The sequence below is a fragment of the Spermophilus citellus genome, assembly GCF_964194105.1.
Source record: "Spermophilus citellus genome assembly, chromosome: 5".
Lineage (NCBI taxonomy): Eukaryota > Metazoa > Chordata > Mammalia > Rodentia > Sciuridae > Spermophilus > Spermophilus citellus.
This window is the reverse complement of record NC_138186.1, coordinates 161,335,915-161,354,860: the sequence shown is the minus strand read 5'-3', so window position 1 is coordinate 161,354,860 and position 18,946 is coordinate 161,335,915. Positions and strand designations below refer to the sequence as shown.

General features: G+C 46.6%; 2 protein-coding genes across 2 annotated transcripts; one reads left to right on the top strand and one right to left on the bottom strand.

Moving 5' to 3' along the window:
• Nucleotides 1-12,774: 12,774 nt before the first annotated feature.
• On the bottom strand, nucleotides 12,775-14,265 carry LOC308649533 (sperm motility kinase Z-like; the record flags this gene model as incomplete). Its single annotated transcript, XM_081295067.1, has 1 exon — nucleotides 12,775-14,265. The coding sequence occupies one exon, from the start codon at nucleotides 14,263-14,265 to the stop codon at nucleotides 12,775-12,777; it is 1,491 nt and encodes a 496-aa protein (XP_081151193.1).
• Nucleotides 14,266-16,803: 2,538 nt separating this feature from the next.
• LOC308649532 (sperm motility kinase Z-like) lies at nucleotides 16,804-18,294 on the top strand (the record flags this gene model as incomplete). Its single annotated transcript, XM_081295066.1, has 1 exon — nucleotides 16,804-18,294. One exon carries the CDS (start codon nucleotides 16,804-16,806, stop codon nucleotides 18,292-18,294), a length of 1,491 nt encoding a protein of 496 aa, XP_081151192.1.
• Nucleotides 18,295-18,946: the final 652 nt, after the last annotated feature.

Genomic DNA, 18,946 nt, shown 5'->3' with positions numbered 1-18,946 from the left:
AACAGTTTATTTTGCCAAGACATACCCAATAGTAATGTATTGCCTGTGGCTACTTTCTCACTACATTGGCAGAGATAATGCAATCACACAGAGATCACAGACACTACCTGGTGCTAATACTTAAGGTATTTGCTAGCTGGACCTCTGCAGACAAAGAATGTCAATCCTGCTTGATAAAATTTGAAAAGCTGAGTGTAACTCAAGTGTCAAGGTCCCTACAGACAGGAACCTAAAAGATTAGAAATAATTGGCCTGATGCTCAATATTTATTGCCTCCTTCTTGGCATGGAAGAACAGCACATTTTTGAGACATTCTTATAGCTTGTCTGAGATGACTTAGGGGCTCATGAAGAGGAGGTAAGTGAAAGTGAAATACTGGCCAGAGCATAAAAAGAAATCCCTGTCTGATCTTCCACTGTCTCTCTCCTCCTGCCACCCTGACCACATAGGCTGGGCTGAGGCTCATGGCATCATAGAAGAGCAGAACTGCAGCCCAGGGTGAAACTGTGCAGGACAATAAGATACCATGCATTGGATTTGTGTGAGGGACTTTTGTTGTTAAGGGACTGAGATTCTGGGGCTTACTATAGTACCATTTTTTTCTCCTCTACTTTGCAATTGCATTTAATACAATTCAATGAACACAAACTATGCTCTTAGTTTGGAAATGCACTCAAGGCATTCTGTTAGTGGCTTAGAGCTCAGTAGCACAAAAGCAGGTGAGGCACTGTTCTGGCCTTCAAGGAGCTTACACTTAAGCAGAACAATGAAGCAAGTAAGTATAAAAGCAACTCAATAAAAGGAGTACACCAGCTACCTAAGGTGTTGATAGTGAGAGGGGAAGAAAGCATGACCATTGAGCAGAAATAGCAAATTTTTTAGGAGGGACACACATTGAAGTATGAGCCACAATTTTGAAAGACTCAAAGAAAAGCATTCTCTGTGGAGAGAAGAGCATGTGAAAATTCTCAGAGTTGGGAAAATTCTTTTGAGAGCATCAGTAAGTTCTATTTGCTTGAAGAATAAGGTATACAAAAACAAATAGATTGAGGTAAGTGACAAGTATACTAAATGTCATAACAAGTTTCTGCAAATAATTTGATGTAAATTTGGAGGCCATTGGAGGATATTATGAATACAGAAAATCCAACATATTCTAGAAACTCATGTTTAAAAAACCAGAGTACAAAGAGATGGGATTGGCCAAGATGATTTGAATGTTGCCCTCAACTCAACTAAGTTTTAGACAGATTTCTGCCTGAGCTTAGGTCTCTAACCTCCCTTTTCTCAGAACATTTCTTTAGAAAACATGTAATTACAAGTTATTTCTTGCCATGACCCATGCAGCATCACAAGGATTCTTGAGTAGGGGTGACTGGATTTAGAGTAAAACACAGAGACAAAGAAAGCACAGAGACATTACCAAATAAAGTGGGGGGCAGGTGGGGCACTGTACTCTAATGAAGGAACAATGACCCAGAACTAGCTCTGCAATTTCATTATATAGGGTCTCATAATCAGGAAGTTAAAATATATGGGCATTGTAAATTGTTTAAGGCTTTCAAGTTGTCAGAGGATTCTTTGTGCACTAAAAAGTTACAGAGCTAGAAACAGGTTTTGCAAACTATCCTGTTGTCTCAGTGCTAGGAACATTCTCTTGCACTCAGGAAACATAGTGTCATGGGAGGTCTGTTAGCATCAGAGCCAAGAGTCAAGGCTGATAATATCCTCTCTGGCCAGGAATGTTTCCCAGGTTGACTTTTGCCAATGCCACAGGATCAGCCAATGATCGGAGCTTATTGCTCTTCACAAATACTCTGTGTGATGTAAATCTTTTTAAAATCCTCCCTTTCATTTTATAACCCAAGAATGTCTTTTGAGAGGACCTGGGAGCCATCATGTTAAGGATTGTCCTCTACTTCCCAATCTCTTTGAGAATATTGGAGCCTAACTTCAGTGAGCAAATTGCTCCAGAGTGTAAAACTACCCCAGTCATCAGGGGAGGAAAAGTGGACTTTTCCTTTGGGAAAATCCAAGTAGCAAACACAGATCCTCCTCTCACTACAAAAAGATTCCCTTTTGCAATATCCTTAAATTCCCTTTTGCAATATCCTTCCTCCTGTAATCCCAGTGGCTCAGGAGGTTGAGGAAGGAGGATTGAGAGTTCAAAACCAGCCTCAGCAATGAGGAGGCGCTAAGCAATTCTGTGGGACCTGTGCTCCAAATGAAATACAAAATAGGGTTGGGGGTGTGGCTCAGTGGTTGAGTGCTCCTGAGTTCAATCCTTGGTACCCTCAAAAATAAATGAATCAAGTCTCCTTTAACTGTTTAATTTTCTTTCCCTGCTACAATATTTGCTTTGATAGACTAAGTGTGGAATTAAACTTTAAATAGGTGATAATGTTACTCATCGTCCCAATTTATCTACAGTGTCTGCTGAACCTGAGAACATACCTTATATTCACAGTCTGGCTTTGTGTTGCCATCAACCACTGTAGAACCTATACAATCTGTGACTTCCAGTACTTTCTGCATCTTGTGATGGAGACAAAGGCTGAGTTGAAGTCTTCGGTTTTTAGTACTGGTAGGAAGTGGTGGGGTTGGTGGACGATTGTCCCTCCTAGTGCTGTGAAGCAAGGCACAGATGGTAACTCAGGGCACAGTACGCAGGGAGGACTCATGCACAAGTCTGTCTACACACTCTTTTCAGTTCTGAACCCGAAGAGGATTTCCCTATAAACACAAATGTTGTTCTCCTGTGTTGGGCCTGAAGAGAGGGTTCAGGCCAAAGGAGTGTGCCTGCTGTCACAGGGCATGTTGTTCTCAGCATCACAGGACAGCTTTGGACTGGAGCACCAGAGATTGCAGGTACTGCTGACAGCACCTTGTGCTTCCCTGGGTTCCTTCACCCCCTGGACCTGGGCATCCAGTTTGTTGGCTACATGATGTCCTGCTTGTCTGTGGCCTCTATGCTCTGATTCCTGTTGTATGGGAGGATCTCTCAGTACATAGGCAAGCGAGCCAGCTATGTGCAGGGTAAGTAGCCCATCCCAGGTTCTGCAGTGGGGAGAGGGGACCAGCACAAAGTGGGCATGAGGACTGGCCACACAGTGGCAACCCAGTGGCTCCCAGGGAGTTAGCAGCAATGGGCAGCAATGCGGGTCTCTGTGGTGGCTGGATGGCTGAGCTTCCTGCAAGAGAGAGGTGAACAGGCTTTGAGGGAGGGCCTAGGGGCACCGGGAAGCTGGCACATGTGAGAGCAGGGGTGTGCATCTTGGTGGTGGAAAGGGCAGGGAACTTGCTGGCTTGCATTTCTTACAAACCCCAGAGAAGGAGGGTGTCCAAGCTGAGCAGACCAGCACAGTGTCTGGCAGACCTTCAGTGATATGATTACAGGTCCCCTCAGAGAGACATAGCACAGAAAAGCCACTCTTCCCTTGAGATGGCACCATTCCACCCTTACCCAGGAGACACTCAAGAATTAGAAATTTGATAAAGAAAATCCACAAACCAGCTCCATACTAGTGTGCCAGGCAGGGGAGGGCTTTCTCCCTACACCTGGTATAAAAAGTGCACAGTCCCCACAGATCCTGGACTTGACTCCCAGGGCAGCTCCCATGATCTGAATGAGCTGCCTGTTCACATGGCAGTTGGCAAAGCTGCTGAGATCAAGCCCAGCGCCTGGACCAGGGAGCTGGTCTCCTGACCCTCCCTATGGCCTCAGTGGAGGGAGTGGCATTGGTGAAACCTGGACCACAGAGACAAATGTGTTTGGCTTGGTGACATAATCTGGTTGGTCTGGGTCAAGGCCAAGCTTGGATGGATGGCCTGGAACTATTTGTAGACCTGGCTACAACTGGTTTCAGAAGACGAATGGTCTGTCCAGAGGGAAACCATTGGAAAGTCACTTTGGCTCTTCTCAACAGTTCAGGATGACAGGCTCATGGCACAGGGTGTCACATAGGCACCCTAGACACCTTGCCCAGAAAGAGAGAACTGGTCTGAAGTCCCAGCATGTTCATGAGCACTGCAAATGCAAACCTAGAATGTAAACTGACTTCTCAATCTCTCTAGATTGTTATTTCTTTCTTTTTGGTAACAGGGATTGAACCCAAGGGTGTTTAAACTCTGAGCCATGTCTACCCAGCCCTTTTTAAATTTTTATTTTGAGATAGGGTCTCAGTTGATTGCTCACAACCTCTCTAAGTTGCTGAGGCTGTCTTTGAACCTACAATCTGCCCATTTAAGTCTTCTGAGCTGCTAGAATTAGAGGTATCTACCACCACAGCTGGCAGGAGAACCTTCAAAAGTATGTATGCACTCCAAGTGGGCTAAGTAGCCCCCACAATAGTCCATACAGTCGCTCTCTAGATGTTCAACATGATTGCAGTGAAAAAGTTTGGTTTTCTTTCTCCCTGAGATACAGGAACAATTTGCTTTAGATACCTTGTTTATAATGACATAAAAATTACTCTCTGGCATACAAAGTCTTTCTCAAAATTGGGCAAAGTTAGCTCAGGGCCAATGCATAACAAATAATGAAGTCCCAGGAGTGGCTAGAATGAGGAACCTTGGATAAGGGATATTATAAAAGGAAATAACTTCTGAATTTTGTCCATATAGGGGTACATCATTGTTTCCTAAGACAAAATATCTGGGGGGAAATAGTTCTCATGTACTTGGTGATTTCTTTTGGAGAGACAGCAAATAGAACTTACTGATGCTCTCAAAAGAATTCTGTAGTTAGTTGTCTGAACCAGGAGTGTCGTTTCACTCTGGATCAATGCTGCTGGCTCCACTGAGCTCCCTTGCCTTCGCACTGCAGTAGAAGGCACAGCCCCACACTGGAGGTGGCCCACAGCTGTAAACCCAGCAACTCAGGAGGCTGAGGAAGGAGGATAGTAAGCTTGAGGTCAACCTCCACACTTAGCAACATGTTGTCAAAGGGCTTGGGAAGACCCAACTTCCCCGTGCTGATGGGTCCTCCCCTCTGCTTAGACTTATCAAGAAATCATGAGGTGCAAGGAGAGAGGGGGACAGGACTGCAGGAGAGACTAGTATAGGTTTGTGTGTAGGAGGAGGGGAGGAGTGGTCAAAGCTGTCAGGATGGCCTCATGAATGATCCCTGAGAAGGATCTGAAGAGGCAGTTCAGGGGTAAGGGTGGTCACTGTGTAGAGGGTGTGATGGTGGGAGAAGCACCAGACTGGCCAGAACTGGCACAGTGACCTAGAGATGCTAGAAGTTCCTTATGAATGAGCGTGTGATCTTTCTAAGATGGACTTCCCAGACACACCTATCCCTCAGTCCTGTCCAGAGATGGGGATTCTAGAAGATATCATCAAGCCCTGATAAAACGCACACCAAGAAGAACAGGAAGCTAAGTGATTTACTTTCATCTAAAAGCATTTATAAGATTACACAAGTTGCAACAGCAGCAAAACCCACCATAGAGGCAGGGGAGCTCAGAATTCATTCGCATTTCTGGGGGCTGGCATCTGTCAGCCAGTGTGATGAGGGCGGGTGGCCACTGAGGCCTCTCTCTGAGCTTGCAGATGGACTCCCTGCCTGATCCTCATAGTGGTAATTCTGGGAGACTGTGCCCGGATTTCCTCTGCCAGACAAAAGACATGGCTCATATCTGAATAGGGCCATCCAGATGCCTCATTGAACTTAATAACCCCTGCGTAGACCTGGTCTCTCCATATGGGCACACTTTGAGCTCCTGGTTAGGATTTCAAAACAAGGACTGTGAGAGGCTAGGAGTTGGCCCATCACACAGATGGGGCGGATTCCTCCCCAAACATCAGGGCACTGTGAGAAGATATGGGATCCCAGCCCTGTGAAGAGAGCTCACTCAATACCCATGTAGTGAGGCCATTGTGACCTATACCAATCCTGAGAGGACAGTTTAATCATTATGGATCCAGTCAGGCCAATCCAGTAAGGTCACTTGAACCTGTAGGAATCCAGCACTGCTGCGTTATCTCTCCCAATCCTGCGCAGCCTTTTCATCAACTCCAGTCCTGTGAGGACAGTCCCAGCAAAGCCGGTGGGGAGGGCTTTGACCTGCACCTGTGGGTTGAATTCTTCTTTTGTATAATTAAAATCAGAGCTGAAATCAATGAAATTAAAGCAAAAGAAACATTTGAAAAAATTGACAAAAAATGTTTTTTTGAAAAAATAAATAAAATTGATACACCCTTAGCCATGCTAATAAAGAGAATGAGAGAGAAAACTCAAATTACTAACATACATGATGAAAAAGAAAATATCACAACAGACACTACAGAAACATAGAAGATAATTAGAAACTATTTTGAAAACTTGTATGTTTCTGTAGTGTCTGTTGTGATATTTTCTTTAAATTGTGTTTAAACAAATCAGTTTCAAGAAATAAAATAGAAGATGCCATCAGAAGCCCACCAACCAAGAAAAGCCAAGAATAGATGGATACACAGCTGAGTTCTAGAAGACCTTTAATGAAGAACTAATACCAATACTTATCAAATTATTTCATGAAATAGAAAAAGAGAGATCACTTCCAAACTCATTTTATGAAGCCAGTATCACCATGATTCCAAAACCAGGCAAAGACACATCAAAGAAAGAAAACTTCAGACCAATATCTCTAATAAACACAGATGCAAAAATTCTCAATAAAATTCTGGAAAATTGAATAAAAAACATATCAAAAAGATAGTGCACCATGATCAAATGGGGTTTATCCAAGGGATGTGAGGTTGGTTCAACATATGGAAATCAATAAATGTAATTTGTCACATCAGGAGACTTAAAGATAAGAATCATAAGATATCTCAAAATATGCAGAAAAAGCATTGGACAAAATACAGCACCCCTTTCTGTTCAAAACACTAGAAAAACTAGGGATAACAAGACCATAAATCAAAATCATAAAAGCAATCTATGATAAGCCCCAGGCCAACATCATTCTAAATGGAGAAAAATTGAAAGCACTCCCTCTAAAAACTGGAACAAGACAGGGATGCCCTCTCTCACCATTTCTATTTAACATAGTTCTTGAAACACTGGCCAGAGCAATTAGACAGATGAAAAGAAATTAAAGGGAAAAGAAGAACTCAAATTTCACTATTTGCTGATGATATGATTCTATACCTAGAATACCCAAAAAAAAAATCCACCAGAAAACTTCTAGAACTAATAAGTGAATTCAGCAATGTAGCACTATAAAAATTCAACACCCATAAATCAAAAGCATTTCTGTATATCAGTGACAAATCATCTGAAAGGGAGATGAGGAAAACTACCCCATTTATAATAGTCTCAAAAATATACTTTGGGTATCAACTTAATGAAAGAGGTGAAAGACTTCTACAATGAAAACTACAGAACACTAAAGGAAGAAATTAAAAAAGACCTTAATAGATGGAAAGGTCTCCCTTGTTCTTGGATAGGCTGAATTAATATTGTCAAAATGACCATACTAACAAAAGCATTCTATAGATTTAGTGCAATTCCAATCAAAGTCCCAATGATATTCCTCACAGAAATAGAAAAAGCAGTCATGAAATTCATCTGGAAAAACAAGAGACCCAGAATAGCTAAAGCAATCCTTAGCAAGAAGAGTGAAGCAGGTGGCATCACTATAACAGACCTCAAACTATACTACAGACCAATAGTAACAAAATCAGCAAGGTATTCTCAGCAGAATAGATTGGTAGACCAATGGTACAGAATAGAGGACACAGACACCAACCCACACAACTACAGTAATTTTAAATTAGACAAAGGCACCAAAAACATACATTAGAGAAAAATAGCCTCTTCAAAAAATGGCTCTGGGAATACTGAAAATCCATATGCAATAAAACAAAATGAAACCCCTATCTCTCACCATGCACAAACCTACACTCAAAATGGACCTAGGAATTAAACCGGAGACACTGTGTCTAATAGAAGAAAAAGTAGGCCCAAATCTCCATCATGTCATATTAGGCCCCAACTTCTTTAATAAGATTCCTATAGCACAATAATTAAAATAAAGAATCAATAAATGGGATGCATTCAAACTAAAAATCTTCTTCTCAGCAAAAGAAAGAATCAGTGAGGTGAATAGAGAGCCTACATTTTGGGAGCAAATTTTTACCACATGCACATCAGATAAAGCACTAATCTCTAGGATATATATAAAAAACTCAAAAACCTTAAAACCAAAAAAAAAAAAAACACACACAAATAACCCAATCGATAAATGGGCCAAAGAAATGAAGAGTCACTTCTCAGAAGAAGATATACAATTAATCAACAAATATATGAAAAAATGTTCAACATCTCTAGCAATTAGAGAAATGAAAATCAAAACTATTCTAAGATTTCATCTCACTCCAGTCAGAATGGCAGCTATCAATACAAACAACAATAAGCACTGATGAGGGTGTGTGTGTGTGGGGGGAAAGGCACACTCATACATTGCTGTGGGACTACAAATTGATGCAGCCAATATGGAAAGAAGTATGGAGATTCCTTGGAAAACTGGGAATGGAACCACCATTTAACCCAGTTATCCCACTCCTTGGTCTATACCCAAAGGACTTAAGAACAGAATACTACAGGGACACAACCAATGTTTATAGCAGCACAATTCACAATAGCTAAACTGTGGAACCAACCTACGTGCCCTTCAGTTGATGAATGGATAGCAAAAATGTTGTATGTATATACAGTGGAATATTATTCAGCATTAAAAGGGAATAAAATCATGGCATTTGCAGGTAAATGGATGGAATTGGATAATATAATGCTAAGTGAAGCTAGCCAACCCCAGAAAACTAAATGCTAAATGTTTTCTCTGATATAAGGATGCTGATTCAAATTGGTGTTTGTGTGGGGAGCATAGGTGGGTTAGAGGAACTCTAGATATAGCAATGGGGAAGAAGGGGAAGGGAGGGGATAAGGGGGTAGAAAATATGGTGGAATGAGATGGCCATCATTACGCTAAGTACATGTATGAAGATACAAATCGTGTGACTCTACTTTGTGTTCAACCAGAGATAAAAAAAATTGTGCTCTATATATTTACTATGAATCATAATGCATTCTGTTGTCATAACAAATTAGAATAAAAAAGAACACATTATTTCAAAGAATTGAGCAAACCATGAAAGAAACAGAAAATATTTCATTTATTCCTCCTACAAATATTCATTGTGATCTACAATGTTCTAGATGCCTGGGGTTCTTCCATGACTGAAACAGACAACATCTCTGGTTTTTTGGAATTATAAACTATAACAAGTATTTTGTTGGAAAATAAGCATGAGAAGAAAATAGATCCATGTGAAGAGATAAGGACTGCAGGGGGAGCTGAAACTTGAAAAGGGCTCCACTGGGAGTTGTAGAAATGCAATGCTCTGGTTTGGACATATATGGTATAAGGATGTTCCTCAAGAGCTCCTGGGCCAGAAGCTTGGTTCTCAGTGTCACAGTGTTAATAGGTGGTGGGTCTCCTGAGAGATAGGGTCCAAAATGAGGTTCTAAGGTCATTGGGGGCACTGTCTTGAGAGGTTGAAATTGTCCTCAGGACACTTCAGGTCGCCCCCATTTCTTTGTATGTCTGCCTTCCTGTCTCACCACATGAATCCCAACTCTCACACACTCTGCCATTTTGATGTCATTTTCGAGATCTGATGAATTTGGGGGCAGACCCTTGCTAGAGATAGCACTATACTGTTTGGACTTTCAACCTCTAACTTATGAGATAAATGGATCCATTTTTTTTATAAGGCATCCAGTCTCAGATATTTCATTATAGCCATTAAAAACATACCTAGGCACACATATAGTAGATTTCTCAATATAGTCAGTTTCATCTTGGATTGTCTTGTGAAAGGGAATTGTAGTGACTCTAAAAAAGAAAAAAAAAAGGAATATTAGAGGAAAAAGAAATTTGGGAGCATATGTGTGTATGTTATCAGTATGAAATTTTGATTTTTAAAGAAATAATACACTGCTGAAAGCCCAGCATAGCCTTTCTCCAAAGAAGAGTTTTCTAGTTAAGTTAAAAGTTTGTGCAAATGTCCTTAGGCAAGAATATTCAAGAAATATTTTATTTAATTTAAAATGGCTGATATTGTCTTAGCAGAGTGTAGGTGTAGAAGTGGAGCTAGTCAGGAATAGAACATTTGAACATGTCTAAGATTAATTGAGGAGTACTCAAGTGACCAAGGACACTTCATCCCAGCACCACTGCCAGAACACTATTTGAAATCTTCCAGCAGAATTTCAGAGCAGCCTATATACAGATGCAAAGAAACTAGGTTTGTGTGTGACTCCCCCAAAATAAATTGGGTAGACAATTAAGTATGGCCTACCACAAGAACTGCCACTAAACCCAGGTCCAAGCTGTAGGGGTGAAAAGTCCCTGTGGGCCATGCTACAGGGTCATCCAATTTCCCCAAATTCCATTTCCATCTTCTTTCTCTGATCTGTGATCAACCAGAAAGCCATATGCTTGAATTTTCTTATAATTCCAATTTTATTTCACCTCATGTCATCTCCATTACAGTTTAATGTTAATCTAAACCCCACTGAAGCCTCCATTCTTAGTACTCAGAAATTAAAAAAAAAAAACAAAAAAACAATATCCAGAGAGCACAGGCACCAACAGCCAACCACCAAATGTTCTAATGAAATTAGGAGTCTGAGGGGTCTCCACCAAAAGCTTCCTGTACTTATGGACAAAAAACTCAGCCATCTACAGGCACCTACTGTTTGAGATTTTCCCACAATGCTTTGTTGTGAGGTCAGAGCTAGAAATGGCTCAATCATGCCTGGACATAGCCCCAGTGGTCCTCTCTCTCTGGGGCCATTTTCCATTTTCAGAATAAGAATAGAAAAGGACTCAAGAAGTTATTTGCTTCAGTGGGGTGTAGAGACTGATATTCACTTGTTTAGAAATTACCGTTTCTAAGTGGTAGCGCACTTGCCTACAATGCATGAGGCACTGGGTTTGATTCTCAGCGCCATGTAAAAATAAAGGTATTGGGTCCACCTAAAACTAAAAATAAATATTAAAAAAAGAAACTATTATTTGTGCACTAGTTCAAAGGACTTGTCATTTCAAGTCTCAAAATTTCTACTTATTTTGGGCTTTGGAAGACCCTACCTACCTGCACTCAAGGCATTCAATTCCTTTTTTATTCAAAGAGTTATCAAAAGTATGGTAACCCCTCACCAAACTTATGATGGTACAACAGAATGCTCTTCACTGAGAAAATGTACAGCACAGTTTTCAAAACTATAGGTTGAGAGGGAAGCGGCATCATCATTTCCACTAGGGTCCTCATCGATTTCTCCTTAGAAGCTCTGGAATGCAAAAAACAGTGGGTTGGTAGATTCAAAGTGATAAAGGAAAAAACATGGAACCCCAGGCAAAAGTGTCCTTCCCAAAGGGGGAGTCATTCCAAATAATTGGGAGCCTTCATGCTGCTATAGCAAAACACTTCTCTCTGGGTAATTTATTAGCAGGACTTAACTTCTCCAGGCCTGTAGACAGAATGCAACACCCACCATAAAACCAGGGGAGCTCAGCATTTACTCACATTTTTTTGGGCTGGCATCTGTCGGCCAGTGTAGTGAGGGCAGGTGGCCACTGAGGCCTCTCTCTGAGCTTGCAGATGGACTCGCTGCATGATCCTCATAGTGGTAATTCTGGGAGTCTGTGACTGGATTTCCTCTGCCAGACAAAAGACATGGCTCACATCTGATTAGGGCCCTCCAGATGCCTCACTGAACTTAATCCCTTTGAGCTCCTGGGTTAGGACTTCAAAACAAGGACTGTGAGGGGCTAGGAGTTGGCCCATCAAACAGATGGGGCGGATTCCTCCCCAAACATCAGTCCATTGTGAGAAGATATGGGATCCCAGCCCTTATCTTCCAGAGGCCCTTGAGTCACTAAGGAAGTGACCAGGCATGCCATGGACCACTGGGGTCACCAAGAACGCTTCCCAATGGGGCAGTGACAGAGGACCCCGCCATGCCAGGGGGGCACACGCGTGCCTGGGTGCGCCTTCCCTCGAGTCTCTCCTTCCTGGCACTGGCAATGCTTTCCACTGTTCTCTTAACACCGTCCTCCTTTGTCCCTGTGCTGAGTCCCTTCACCCTGCCCAGGACCCCTCAGGCAGGCCCGCCCTGCCCGCCGTCCCATAGAACACTGGGGTCGCCCAGGCCTTCGCAGAGGTGATTCTCCAACAGTTGCCACCCACCCTATGGACAATGCTCAGGTAGGGACTCCTCCTGGCCAAGGTCACCAAGTAAAAGTCATGTCTACACTGGCTCCAAGGGAGAGCCAGTGTAGAACAAATCTGTCTGAACCAGCTCACAGCAACCAAATGCTCCATGATGGCTCAAGGGCAGTGAGTCTCTACCTGCACTGAAGAGGGAGGCACAGAGGTCAGGCCTGGGAGAGGATGGCAGGTTGGACCCTGTGGGTCCTGCCCTCAGCCTGAGGACTCGCCTTTCTTTTCATCAGCCTACACTTTAATCTTTGGAACAAAATGTTAGGATCCAATTTGAAACCAATTTTATTAAGAAACATCTGAGAAGAATGGGGGAGAGGAGAGAGGGGCAGGGCGAAGTGTCCCAGCAGGGCGAAGTGTCCCAGGCAGAACAGTCTCTGAGGTCTTCCGCAGGTGGGGGCAGAGGAGAGATGGCCGTCCGCTGGCGCTGTCTGTCTGTCTGGCTGGCTCTCCACTTCCGTGGAGGCAGGCAGTCTATGGGTGTGGCACGTCTCTTCTCTATGACATTGGAGCCACTTTATTGCTGACACGTGGCACACAGCAGCAGCACAGGGCTCGGACACAGGCAGCGATCCTGCTCCTCACCCGTTTCCAGCCATTGGTGTGGCCAGGGCCTTGCCTCGGGGCTGTGTCCTGGGAGGAGGAGCTGCTGTGTGCCCTGGACCACCAGACGAGGACCCTGGAGGGCTCGGGCCTGGGGAAGCCAGAGTCGGACCGGGAGCAGCTGCGGAGAGTGGGGGCCCCTGCAGGCGGGCAGCGCAGAGGAATGGCAGGCAGGCTGCCACCCCTGATGTCCCTGTGCCCTGGCTGTTGGGCGTCCTCGGGCAGCGGGTTCTCAGAGGGCAAGGGGAAGGTGCGCAGGGCAGGCTGGCTGGCGCTCCTCTGTGGGGGGACAGGCACATGGGAGAGATTCTCGGGGCGCTGGCGAGGCCTAAGCCACTGAGGCACAGGCTGCCCCTGGAAGGCGCTCCCTACCCCCTGGCCTTGCTGGTGCTTCAGGATGAGGTACGTCGCCATCACCACATCAAACTTCCTCTTGGCCAGAGACACCCAGGTTTGGTAGGGATCAAAACCCATGTCGAACAGCATGGTCAGGATGGCGGGGTCTGGGCGTGTGGGGAGGGCCTGGCTAGAAGGATGGGGTGCACACTGCTCACCCTGCCGCAGCCATGGGTGCTTCAGGATCTGCTTCAATGTGGGTCGCTTCTTGGGGTTCAAGACCAGGATCTGGCGGATGAGCCTTCGTGCTTTGACGGGAACAGAGCTGGGCACCTGGAATCTTGCCAGAAGGATCCTCAACAGCGTCTCCTGAGGGGTGTGCCCCCTGAATGGGTGGCTCCCCGTCAACATAAAATAGAGAATGACGCCCAGCCTCCAGATGTCCGCTGGGGGGCCCTCATATTCCTGCTTCAGGACAATTTCTGGGGCGATGTAAGCCAGAGTACCCCATAAGTCATCCAGCTTCTGCCCGGCCGTGAACCTGGCGCTGAGGCCGAAGTCGATCAGTTTCACGTGTCCTCTGGCATCCAGCATGATGTTCTCTGGCTTCAGGTCTCGGTGCACGATGCCCTTGTCGTGGCAGTGGCCCAGGGCACACACGATCTGCCTGAAGAGTCTGCAGGCCTCCTCCTGCGGCATGCCACCAGGTGGGATGCGCTCAAGTAGCTGCCCCCCACCTGCATGCTCCATCACCATGTACAGGTTTTCCCTGGTCCTGATCACCTGAAAGAGCTGGATCACGTTGGGGTGCTCCAGGCTCTTCAACATTAGAGGTTCGGAGAGGTCCGAGATGTCCTGCGTCTCCGTCTTCAGGACTTTCACTGCCACCTCTGCCCCCGTGAGGCGATGTCGGGCCAGGTGGACCTGGCCAAACTCGCCATGCCCAATGGCCCTCAGGACCTCATACTGGTCCAGGAAGCCTGGCTCCTGGCAGGAGCCCGGCCCCCACAACGCTACTCTAGACTGACTACTCTTGCTAACCATGGACATCCTGAGCAGGAACACCCACTAAGGATGCTAGCTGAAAAAAAAAAATAACAAACCAAAACAACAAATCAAAATCAAAAACCAAAACCAGACAAAACAAAAAACCCAAATCAAAAAACCAATATCCACAGACCACAACCACCGACCGCCAACCACCAAACGCACTAACTATCTGGGAGTCCGACAGGTCACCACCAAGAGCTTCCTGTACTTGTGGACAAAGCCCAGCCTCAGCCACCCACTTATATACCGGCTGTTTGAGATTCCTCACAATGGCTTCTTGTGAGGTCAGAGCTAGAAATGGCCCAGTCATGGCTGGACACAGCCCCAGTGGTCCTCTCCCTCTGGGGCCTCCAGAACTTTTTCCATTTTCAGAATAAGAATAGAAAAGGACTCCAGATGTTTTTTGCTTCAGTGGGGTGTGGAGACTGATGTTTGCTTGTTTAGAAATCAACATTTGTACACTAGCGCAATGGACTTGTCATTTCAAGTCTCCACATTTCTAATGACTTTGGGCTTTGGAAGACCTTGTCCTATCTGCACTCAAGGCATTCAATTCCTCTCTCTTCGTAGAATTACCATCAAAAGTGTGGTAGCCCCTCATCCACCTTGTGATACCACAACTGAATGCTCTGTCCCCTGAGACACTGGAGCGCTCAGTCTTCACACCTATGGGGTTGGGAGGGAGGAAGGCGTCCTCATCCTTTCCCCAGATGGTCCTCATAAGACCTCCTCTTAGAAGCCCTGGAATGCAAGAGACTTGATAGATTCAGAGTGAGAAAGGACAAAACGTGGAAGCCAAAAATCCTAAAACAGGCTGAAGTGTCCTTCCCAAAGAGGGAAGAAATGGAGGCGTTCCTGAGGACTGGGATCCCTCATGCTGCTGGAGCAAAATACCTTAGACTGGGCAATTTATGAACAGCACTTACTTCTGCTGGTTCTGTAGACTGGCAAGTTCAAGAACAAAGCACTTTGTTGATGACTCCACACATGATGGGGGGGCGGAGGGGCACAGTATCATGGCATCGAAAAGACTTTGGTGGAAACTGTCTAAATAGAGCGGACGCCATCACAGGGGTCACGATGCACTATGGGGGATAAAGATGGAGCTCTATATCCCAAGGTGGAAGAAGCCACCAAGATCAGTGATATAGAGACAAAGCAAGGTGCCGAGCTTGGCACTTACCATGTTCCACTTGTGCTCAGCAAGGTAGACATCAGGAATTCCGGAGTCGACATCCATACATGAATTTATGTGACTGTGAAGACCATAGGACACATTTGGCCAGGTTTCCTTGGACAAAGGGGCAGCACTGCATATTTTCTAACTGAAAAACCAGGAGTAAGAGTGATTATAATGTGTGACCTCCAGGTTTGTTTTCTACTTGAGCCCCAAACCGTCGCTTCTCTGGGGCGGTGGGCATGTACCTCCGTGGTACAGCACTTATCTGATAAGTGTGAGGCCCTGATTTCAATCACCAGGATGTCCCCCCTACCAAAAGTAAAAGAAAGGTGATTGAGGGATCCAGTTAAATCCTCCGCCCTCCCATCATGTGTGGAGTCATCAACAAAGTGCTTTGTTCTTGAACTTGCCAGTCTACAGAACCAGCAGAAGTAAGTGCTGTTCATAAATTGCCCAGTCTAAGGTATTTTGCTCCAGCAGCATGAGGGATCCCAGTCCTCAGGAACGCCTCCATTTCTTCCCTCTTTGGGAAGGACACTTCAGCCTGTTTTAGGATTTTTGGCTTCCACGTTTTGTCCTTTCTCACTCTGAATCTATCAAGTCTCTTGCATTCCAGGGCTTCTAAGAGGAGGTCTTATGAGGACCATCTGGGGAAAGGATGAGGACGCCTTCCTCCCTCCCAACCCCATAGGTGTGAAGACTGAGCGCTCCAGTGTCTCAGGGGACAGAGCATTCAGTTGTGGTATCACAAGGTGGATGAGGGGCTACCACACTTTTGATGGTAATTCTACGAAGAGAGAGGAATTGAATGCCTTGAGTGCAGATAGGACAAGGTCTTCCAAAGCCCAAAGTCATTAGAAATGTGGAGACTTGAAATGACAAGTCCATTGCGCTAGTGTACAAATGTTGATTTCTAAACAAGCAAACATCAGTCTCCACACCCCACTGAAGCAAAAAACATCTGGAGTCCTTTTCTATTCTTATTCTGAAAATGGAAAAAGTTCTGGAGGCCCCAGAGGGAGAGGACCACTGGGGCTGTGTCCAGCCATGACTGGGCCATTTCTAGCTCTGACCTCACAAGGAGCCATTGTGAGGAATCTCAAACAGCCGGTATATAAGTGGGTGGCTGAGGCTGGGCTTTGTCCACAAGTACAGGAAGCTCTTGGTGGTGACCTGTCGGACTCCCAGATAGTTAGTGCGTTTGGTGGTTGGCGGTCGGTGGTTGTGGTCTGTGGATATTGGTTTTTTGATTTGGGTTTTTTGTTTTGTCTGGTTTTGGTTTTTGATTTTGATTTGTTGTTTTGGTTTGTTATTTTTTTTTTTTCAGCTAGCATCCTTAGTGGGTGTTCCTGCTCAGGATGTCCATGGTTAGCAAGAGTAGTCAGTCTAGAGTAGCGTTGTGGGGGCCGGGCTCCTGCGAGGAGCCAGGCTTCCTGGACCAGTATGAGGTCCTGAGGGCCATTGGGCATGGCGAGTTTGGCCAGGTCCACCTGGCCCGACATCGCCTCACGGGGGCAGAGGTGGCAGTGAAAGTCCTGAAGACGGAGACGCAGGACATCTCGGACCTCTCCGAACCTCTAATGTTGAAGAGCCTGGAGCACCCCAACGTGATCCAGCTCTTTCAGGTGATCAGGACCAGGGAAAACCTGTACATGGTGATGGAGCATGCAGGGGGGGGACAGCTACTTGAGCGCATCCCACCTGGTGGCATGCCGCAGGAGGAGGCCTGCAGACTCTTCAGGCAGATCGTGTGTGCCCTGGGCCACTGCCACGACAAGGGCATCGTGCACCGAGACCTGAAGCCAGAGAACATCATGCTGGATGCCAGAGGACACGTGAAACTGATCGACTTCGGCCTCAGCGCCAGGTTCACGGCCGGGCAGAAGCTGGATGACTTATGGGGTACTCTGGCTTACATCGCCCCAGAAATTGTCCTGAAGCAGGAATATGAGGGCCCCCCAGCGGACATCTGGAGGCTGGGCGTCATTCTCTATTTTATGTTGACGGGGAGCCACCCATTCAGGGGGCACACCCCTCAGGAGACGCTGTTGAGGATCCTTCTGGCAAGATTCCAGGTGCCCAGCTCTGTTCCCGTCAAAGCACGAAGGCTCATCCGCCAGATCCTGGTCTTGAACCCCAAGAAGCGACCCACATTGAAGCAGATCCTGAAGCACCCATGGCTGCGGCAGGGTGAGCAGTGTGCACCCCATCCTTCTAGCCAGGCCCTCCCCACACGCCCAGACCCTGCCATCCTGACCATGCTGTTCGACATGGGTTTTGATCCCTACCAAACCTGGGTGTCTCTGGCCAAGAGGAAGTTTGATGTGGTGATGGCGACGTACCTCATCCTGAAGCACCAGCAAGGCCAGGGGGTAGGGAGCGCCTTCCAGGGGCAGCCTGTGCCTCAGTGGCTTAGGCCTCGCCAGCGCCCCGAGAATCTCTCCCATGTGCCTGTCCCCCCACAGAGGAGCGCCAGCCAGCCTGCCCTGCGCACCTTCCCCTTGCCCTCTGAGAACCCGCTGCCCGAGGACGCCCAACAGCCAGGGCACAGGGACATCAGGGGTGGCAGCCTGCCTGCCATTCCTCTGCGCTGCCCGCCTGCAGGGGCCCCCACTCTCCGCAGCTGCTCCCGGTCCGACTCTGGCTTCCCCAGGCCCGAGCCCTCCAGGGTCCTCGTCTGGTGGTCCAGGGCACACAGCAGCTCCTCCTCCCAGGACACAGCCCCGAGGCAAGGCCCTGGCCACACCAATGGCTGGAAACGGGTGAGGAGCAGGATCGCTGCCTGTGTCCGAGCCCTGTGCTGCTGCTGTGTGCCACGTGTCAGCAATAAAGTGGCTCCAATGTCATAGAGAAGAGACGTGCCACACCCATAGACTGCCTGCCTTCACGGAAGTGGAGAGCCAGCCAGACAGACAGACAGCGCCAGCGGACGGCCATCTCTCCTCTGCCCCCACCTGCGGAAGACCTCAGAGACTGTTCTGCCTGGGACACTTCGCCCTGCTGGGACACTTCGCCCTGCCCCTCTCTCCTCTCCCCCATTCTTCTCAGATGTTTCTTAATAAAATTGGTTTCAAATTGGATCCTAACATTTTGTTCCAAAGATTAAAGTGTAGGCTGATGAAAAGAAAGGCGAGTCCTCAGGCTGAGGGCAGGACCCACAGGGTCCAACCTGCCATCCTCTCCCAGGCCTGACCTCTGTGCCTCCCTCTTCAGTGCAGGTAGAGACTCACTGCCCTTGAGCCATCATGGAGCATTTGGTTGCTGTGAGCTGGTTCAGACAGATTTGTTCTACACTGGCTCTCCCTTGGAGCCAGTGTAGACATGACTTTTACTTGGTGACCTTGGCCAGGAGGAGTCCCTACCTGAGCATTGTCCATAGGGTGGGTGGCAACTGTTGGAGAATCACCTCTGCGAAGGCCTGGGCGACCCCAGTGTTCTATGGGACAGCGGGCAGGGCGGGCCTGCCTGAGGGGTCCTGGGCAGGGTGAAGGGACTCAGCAC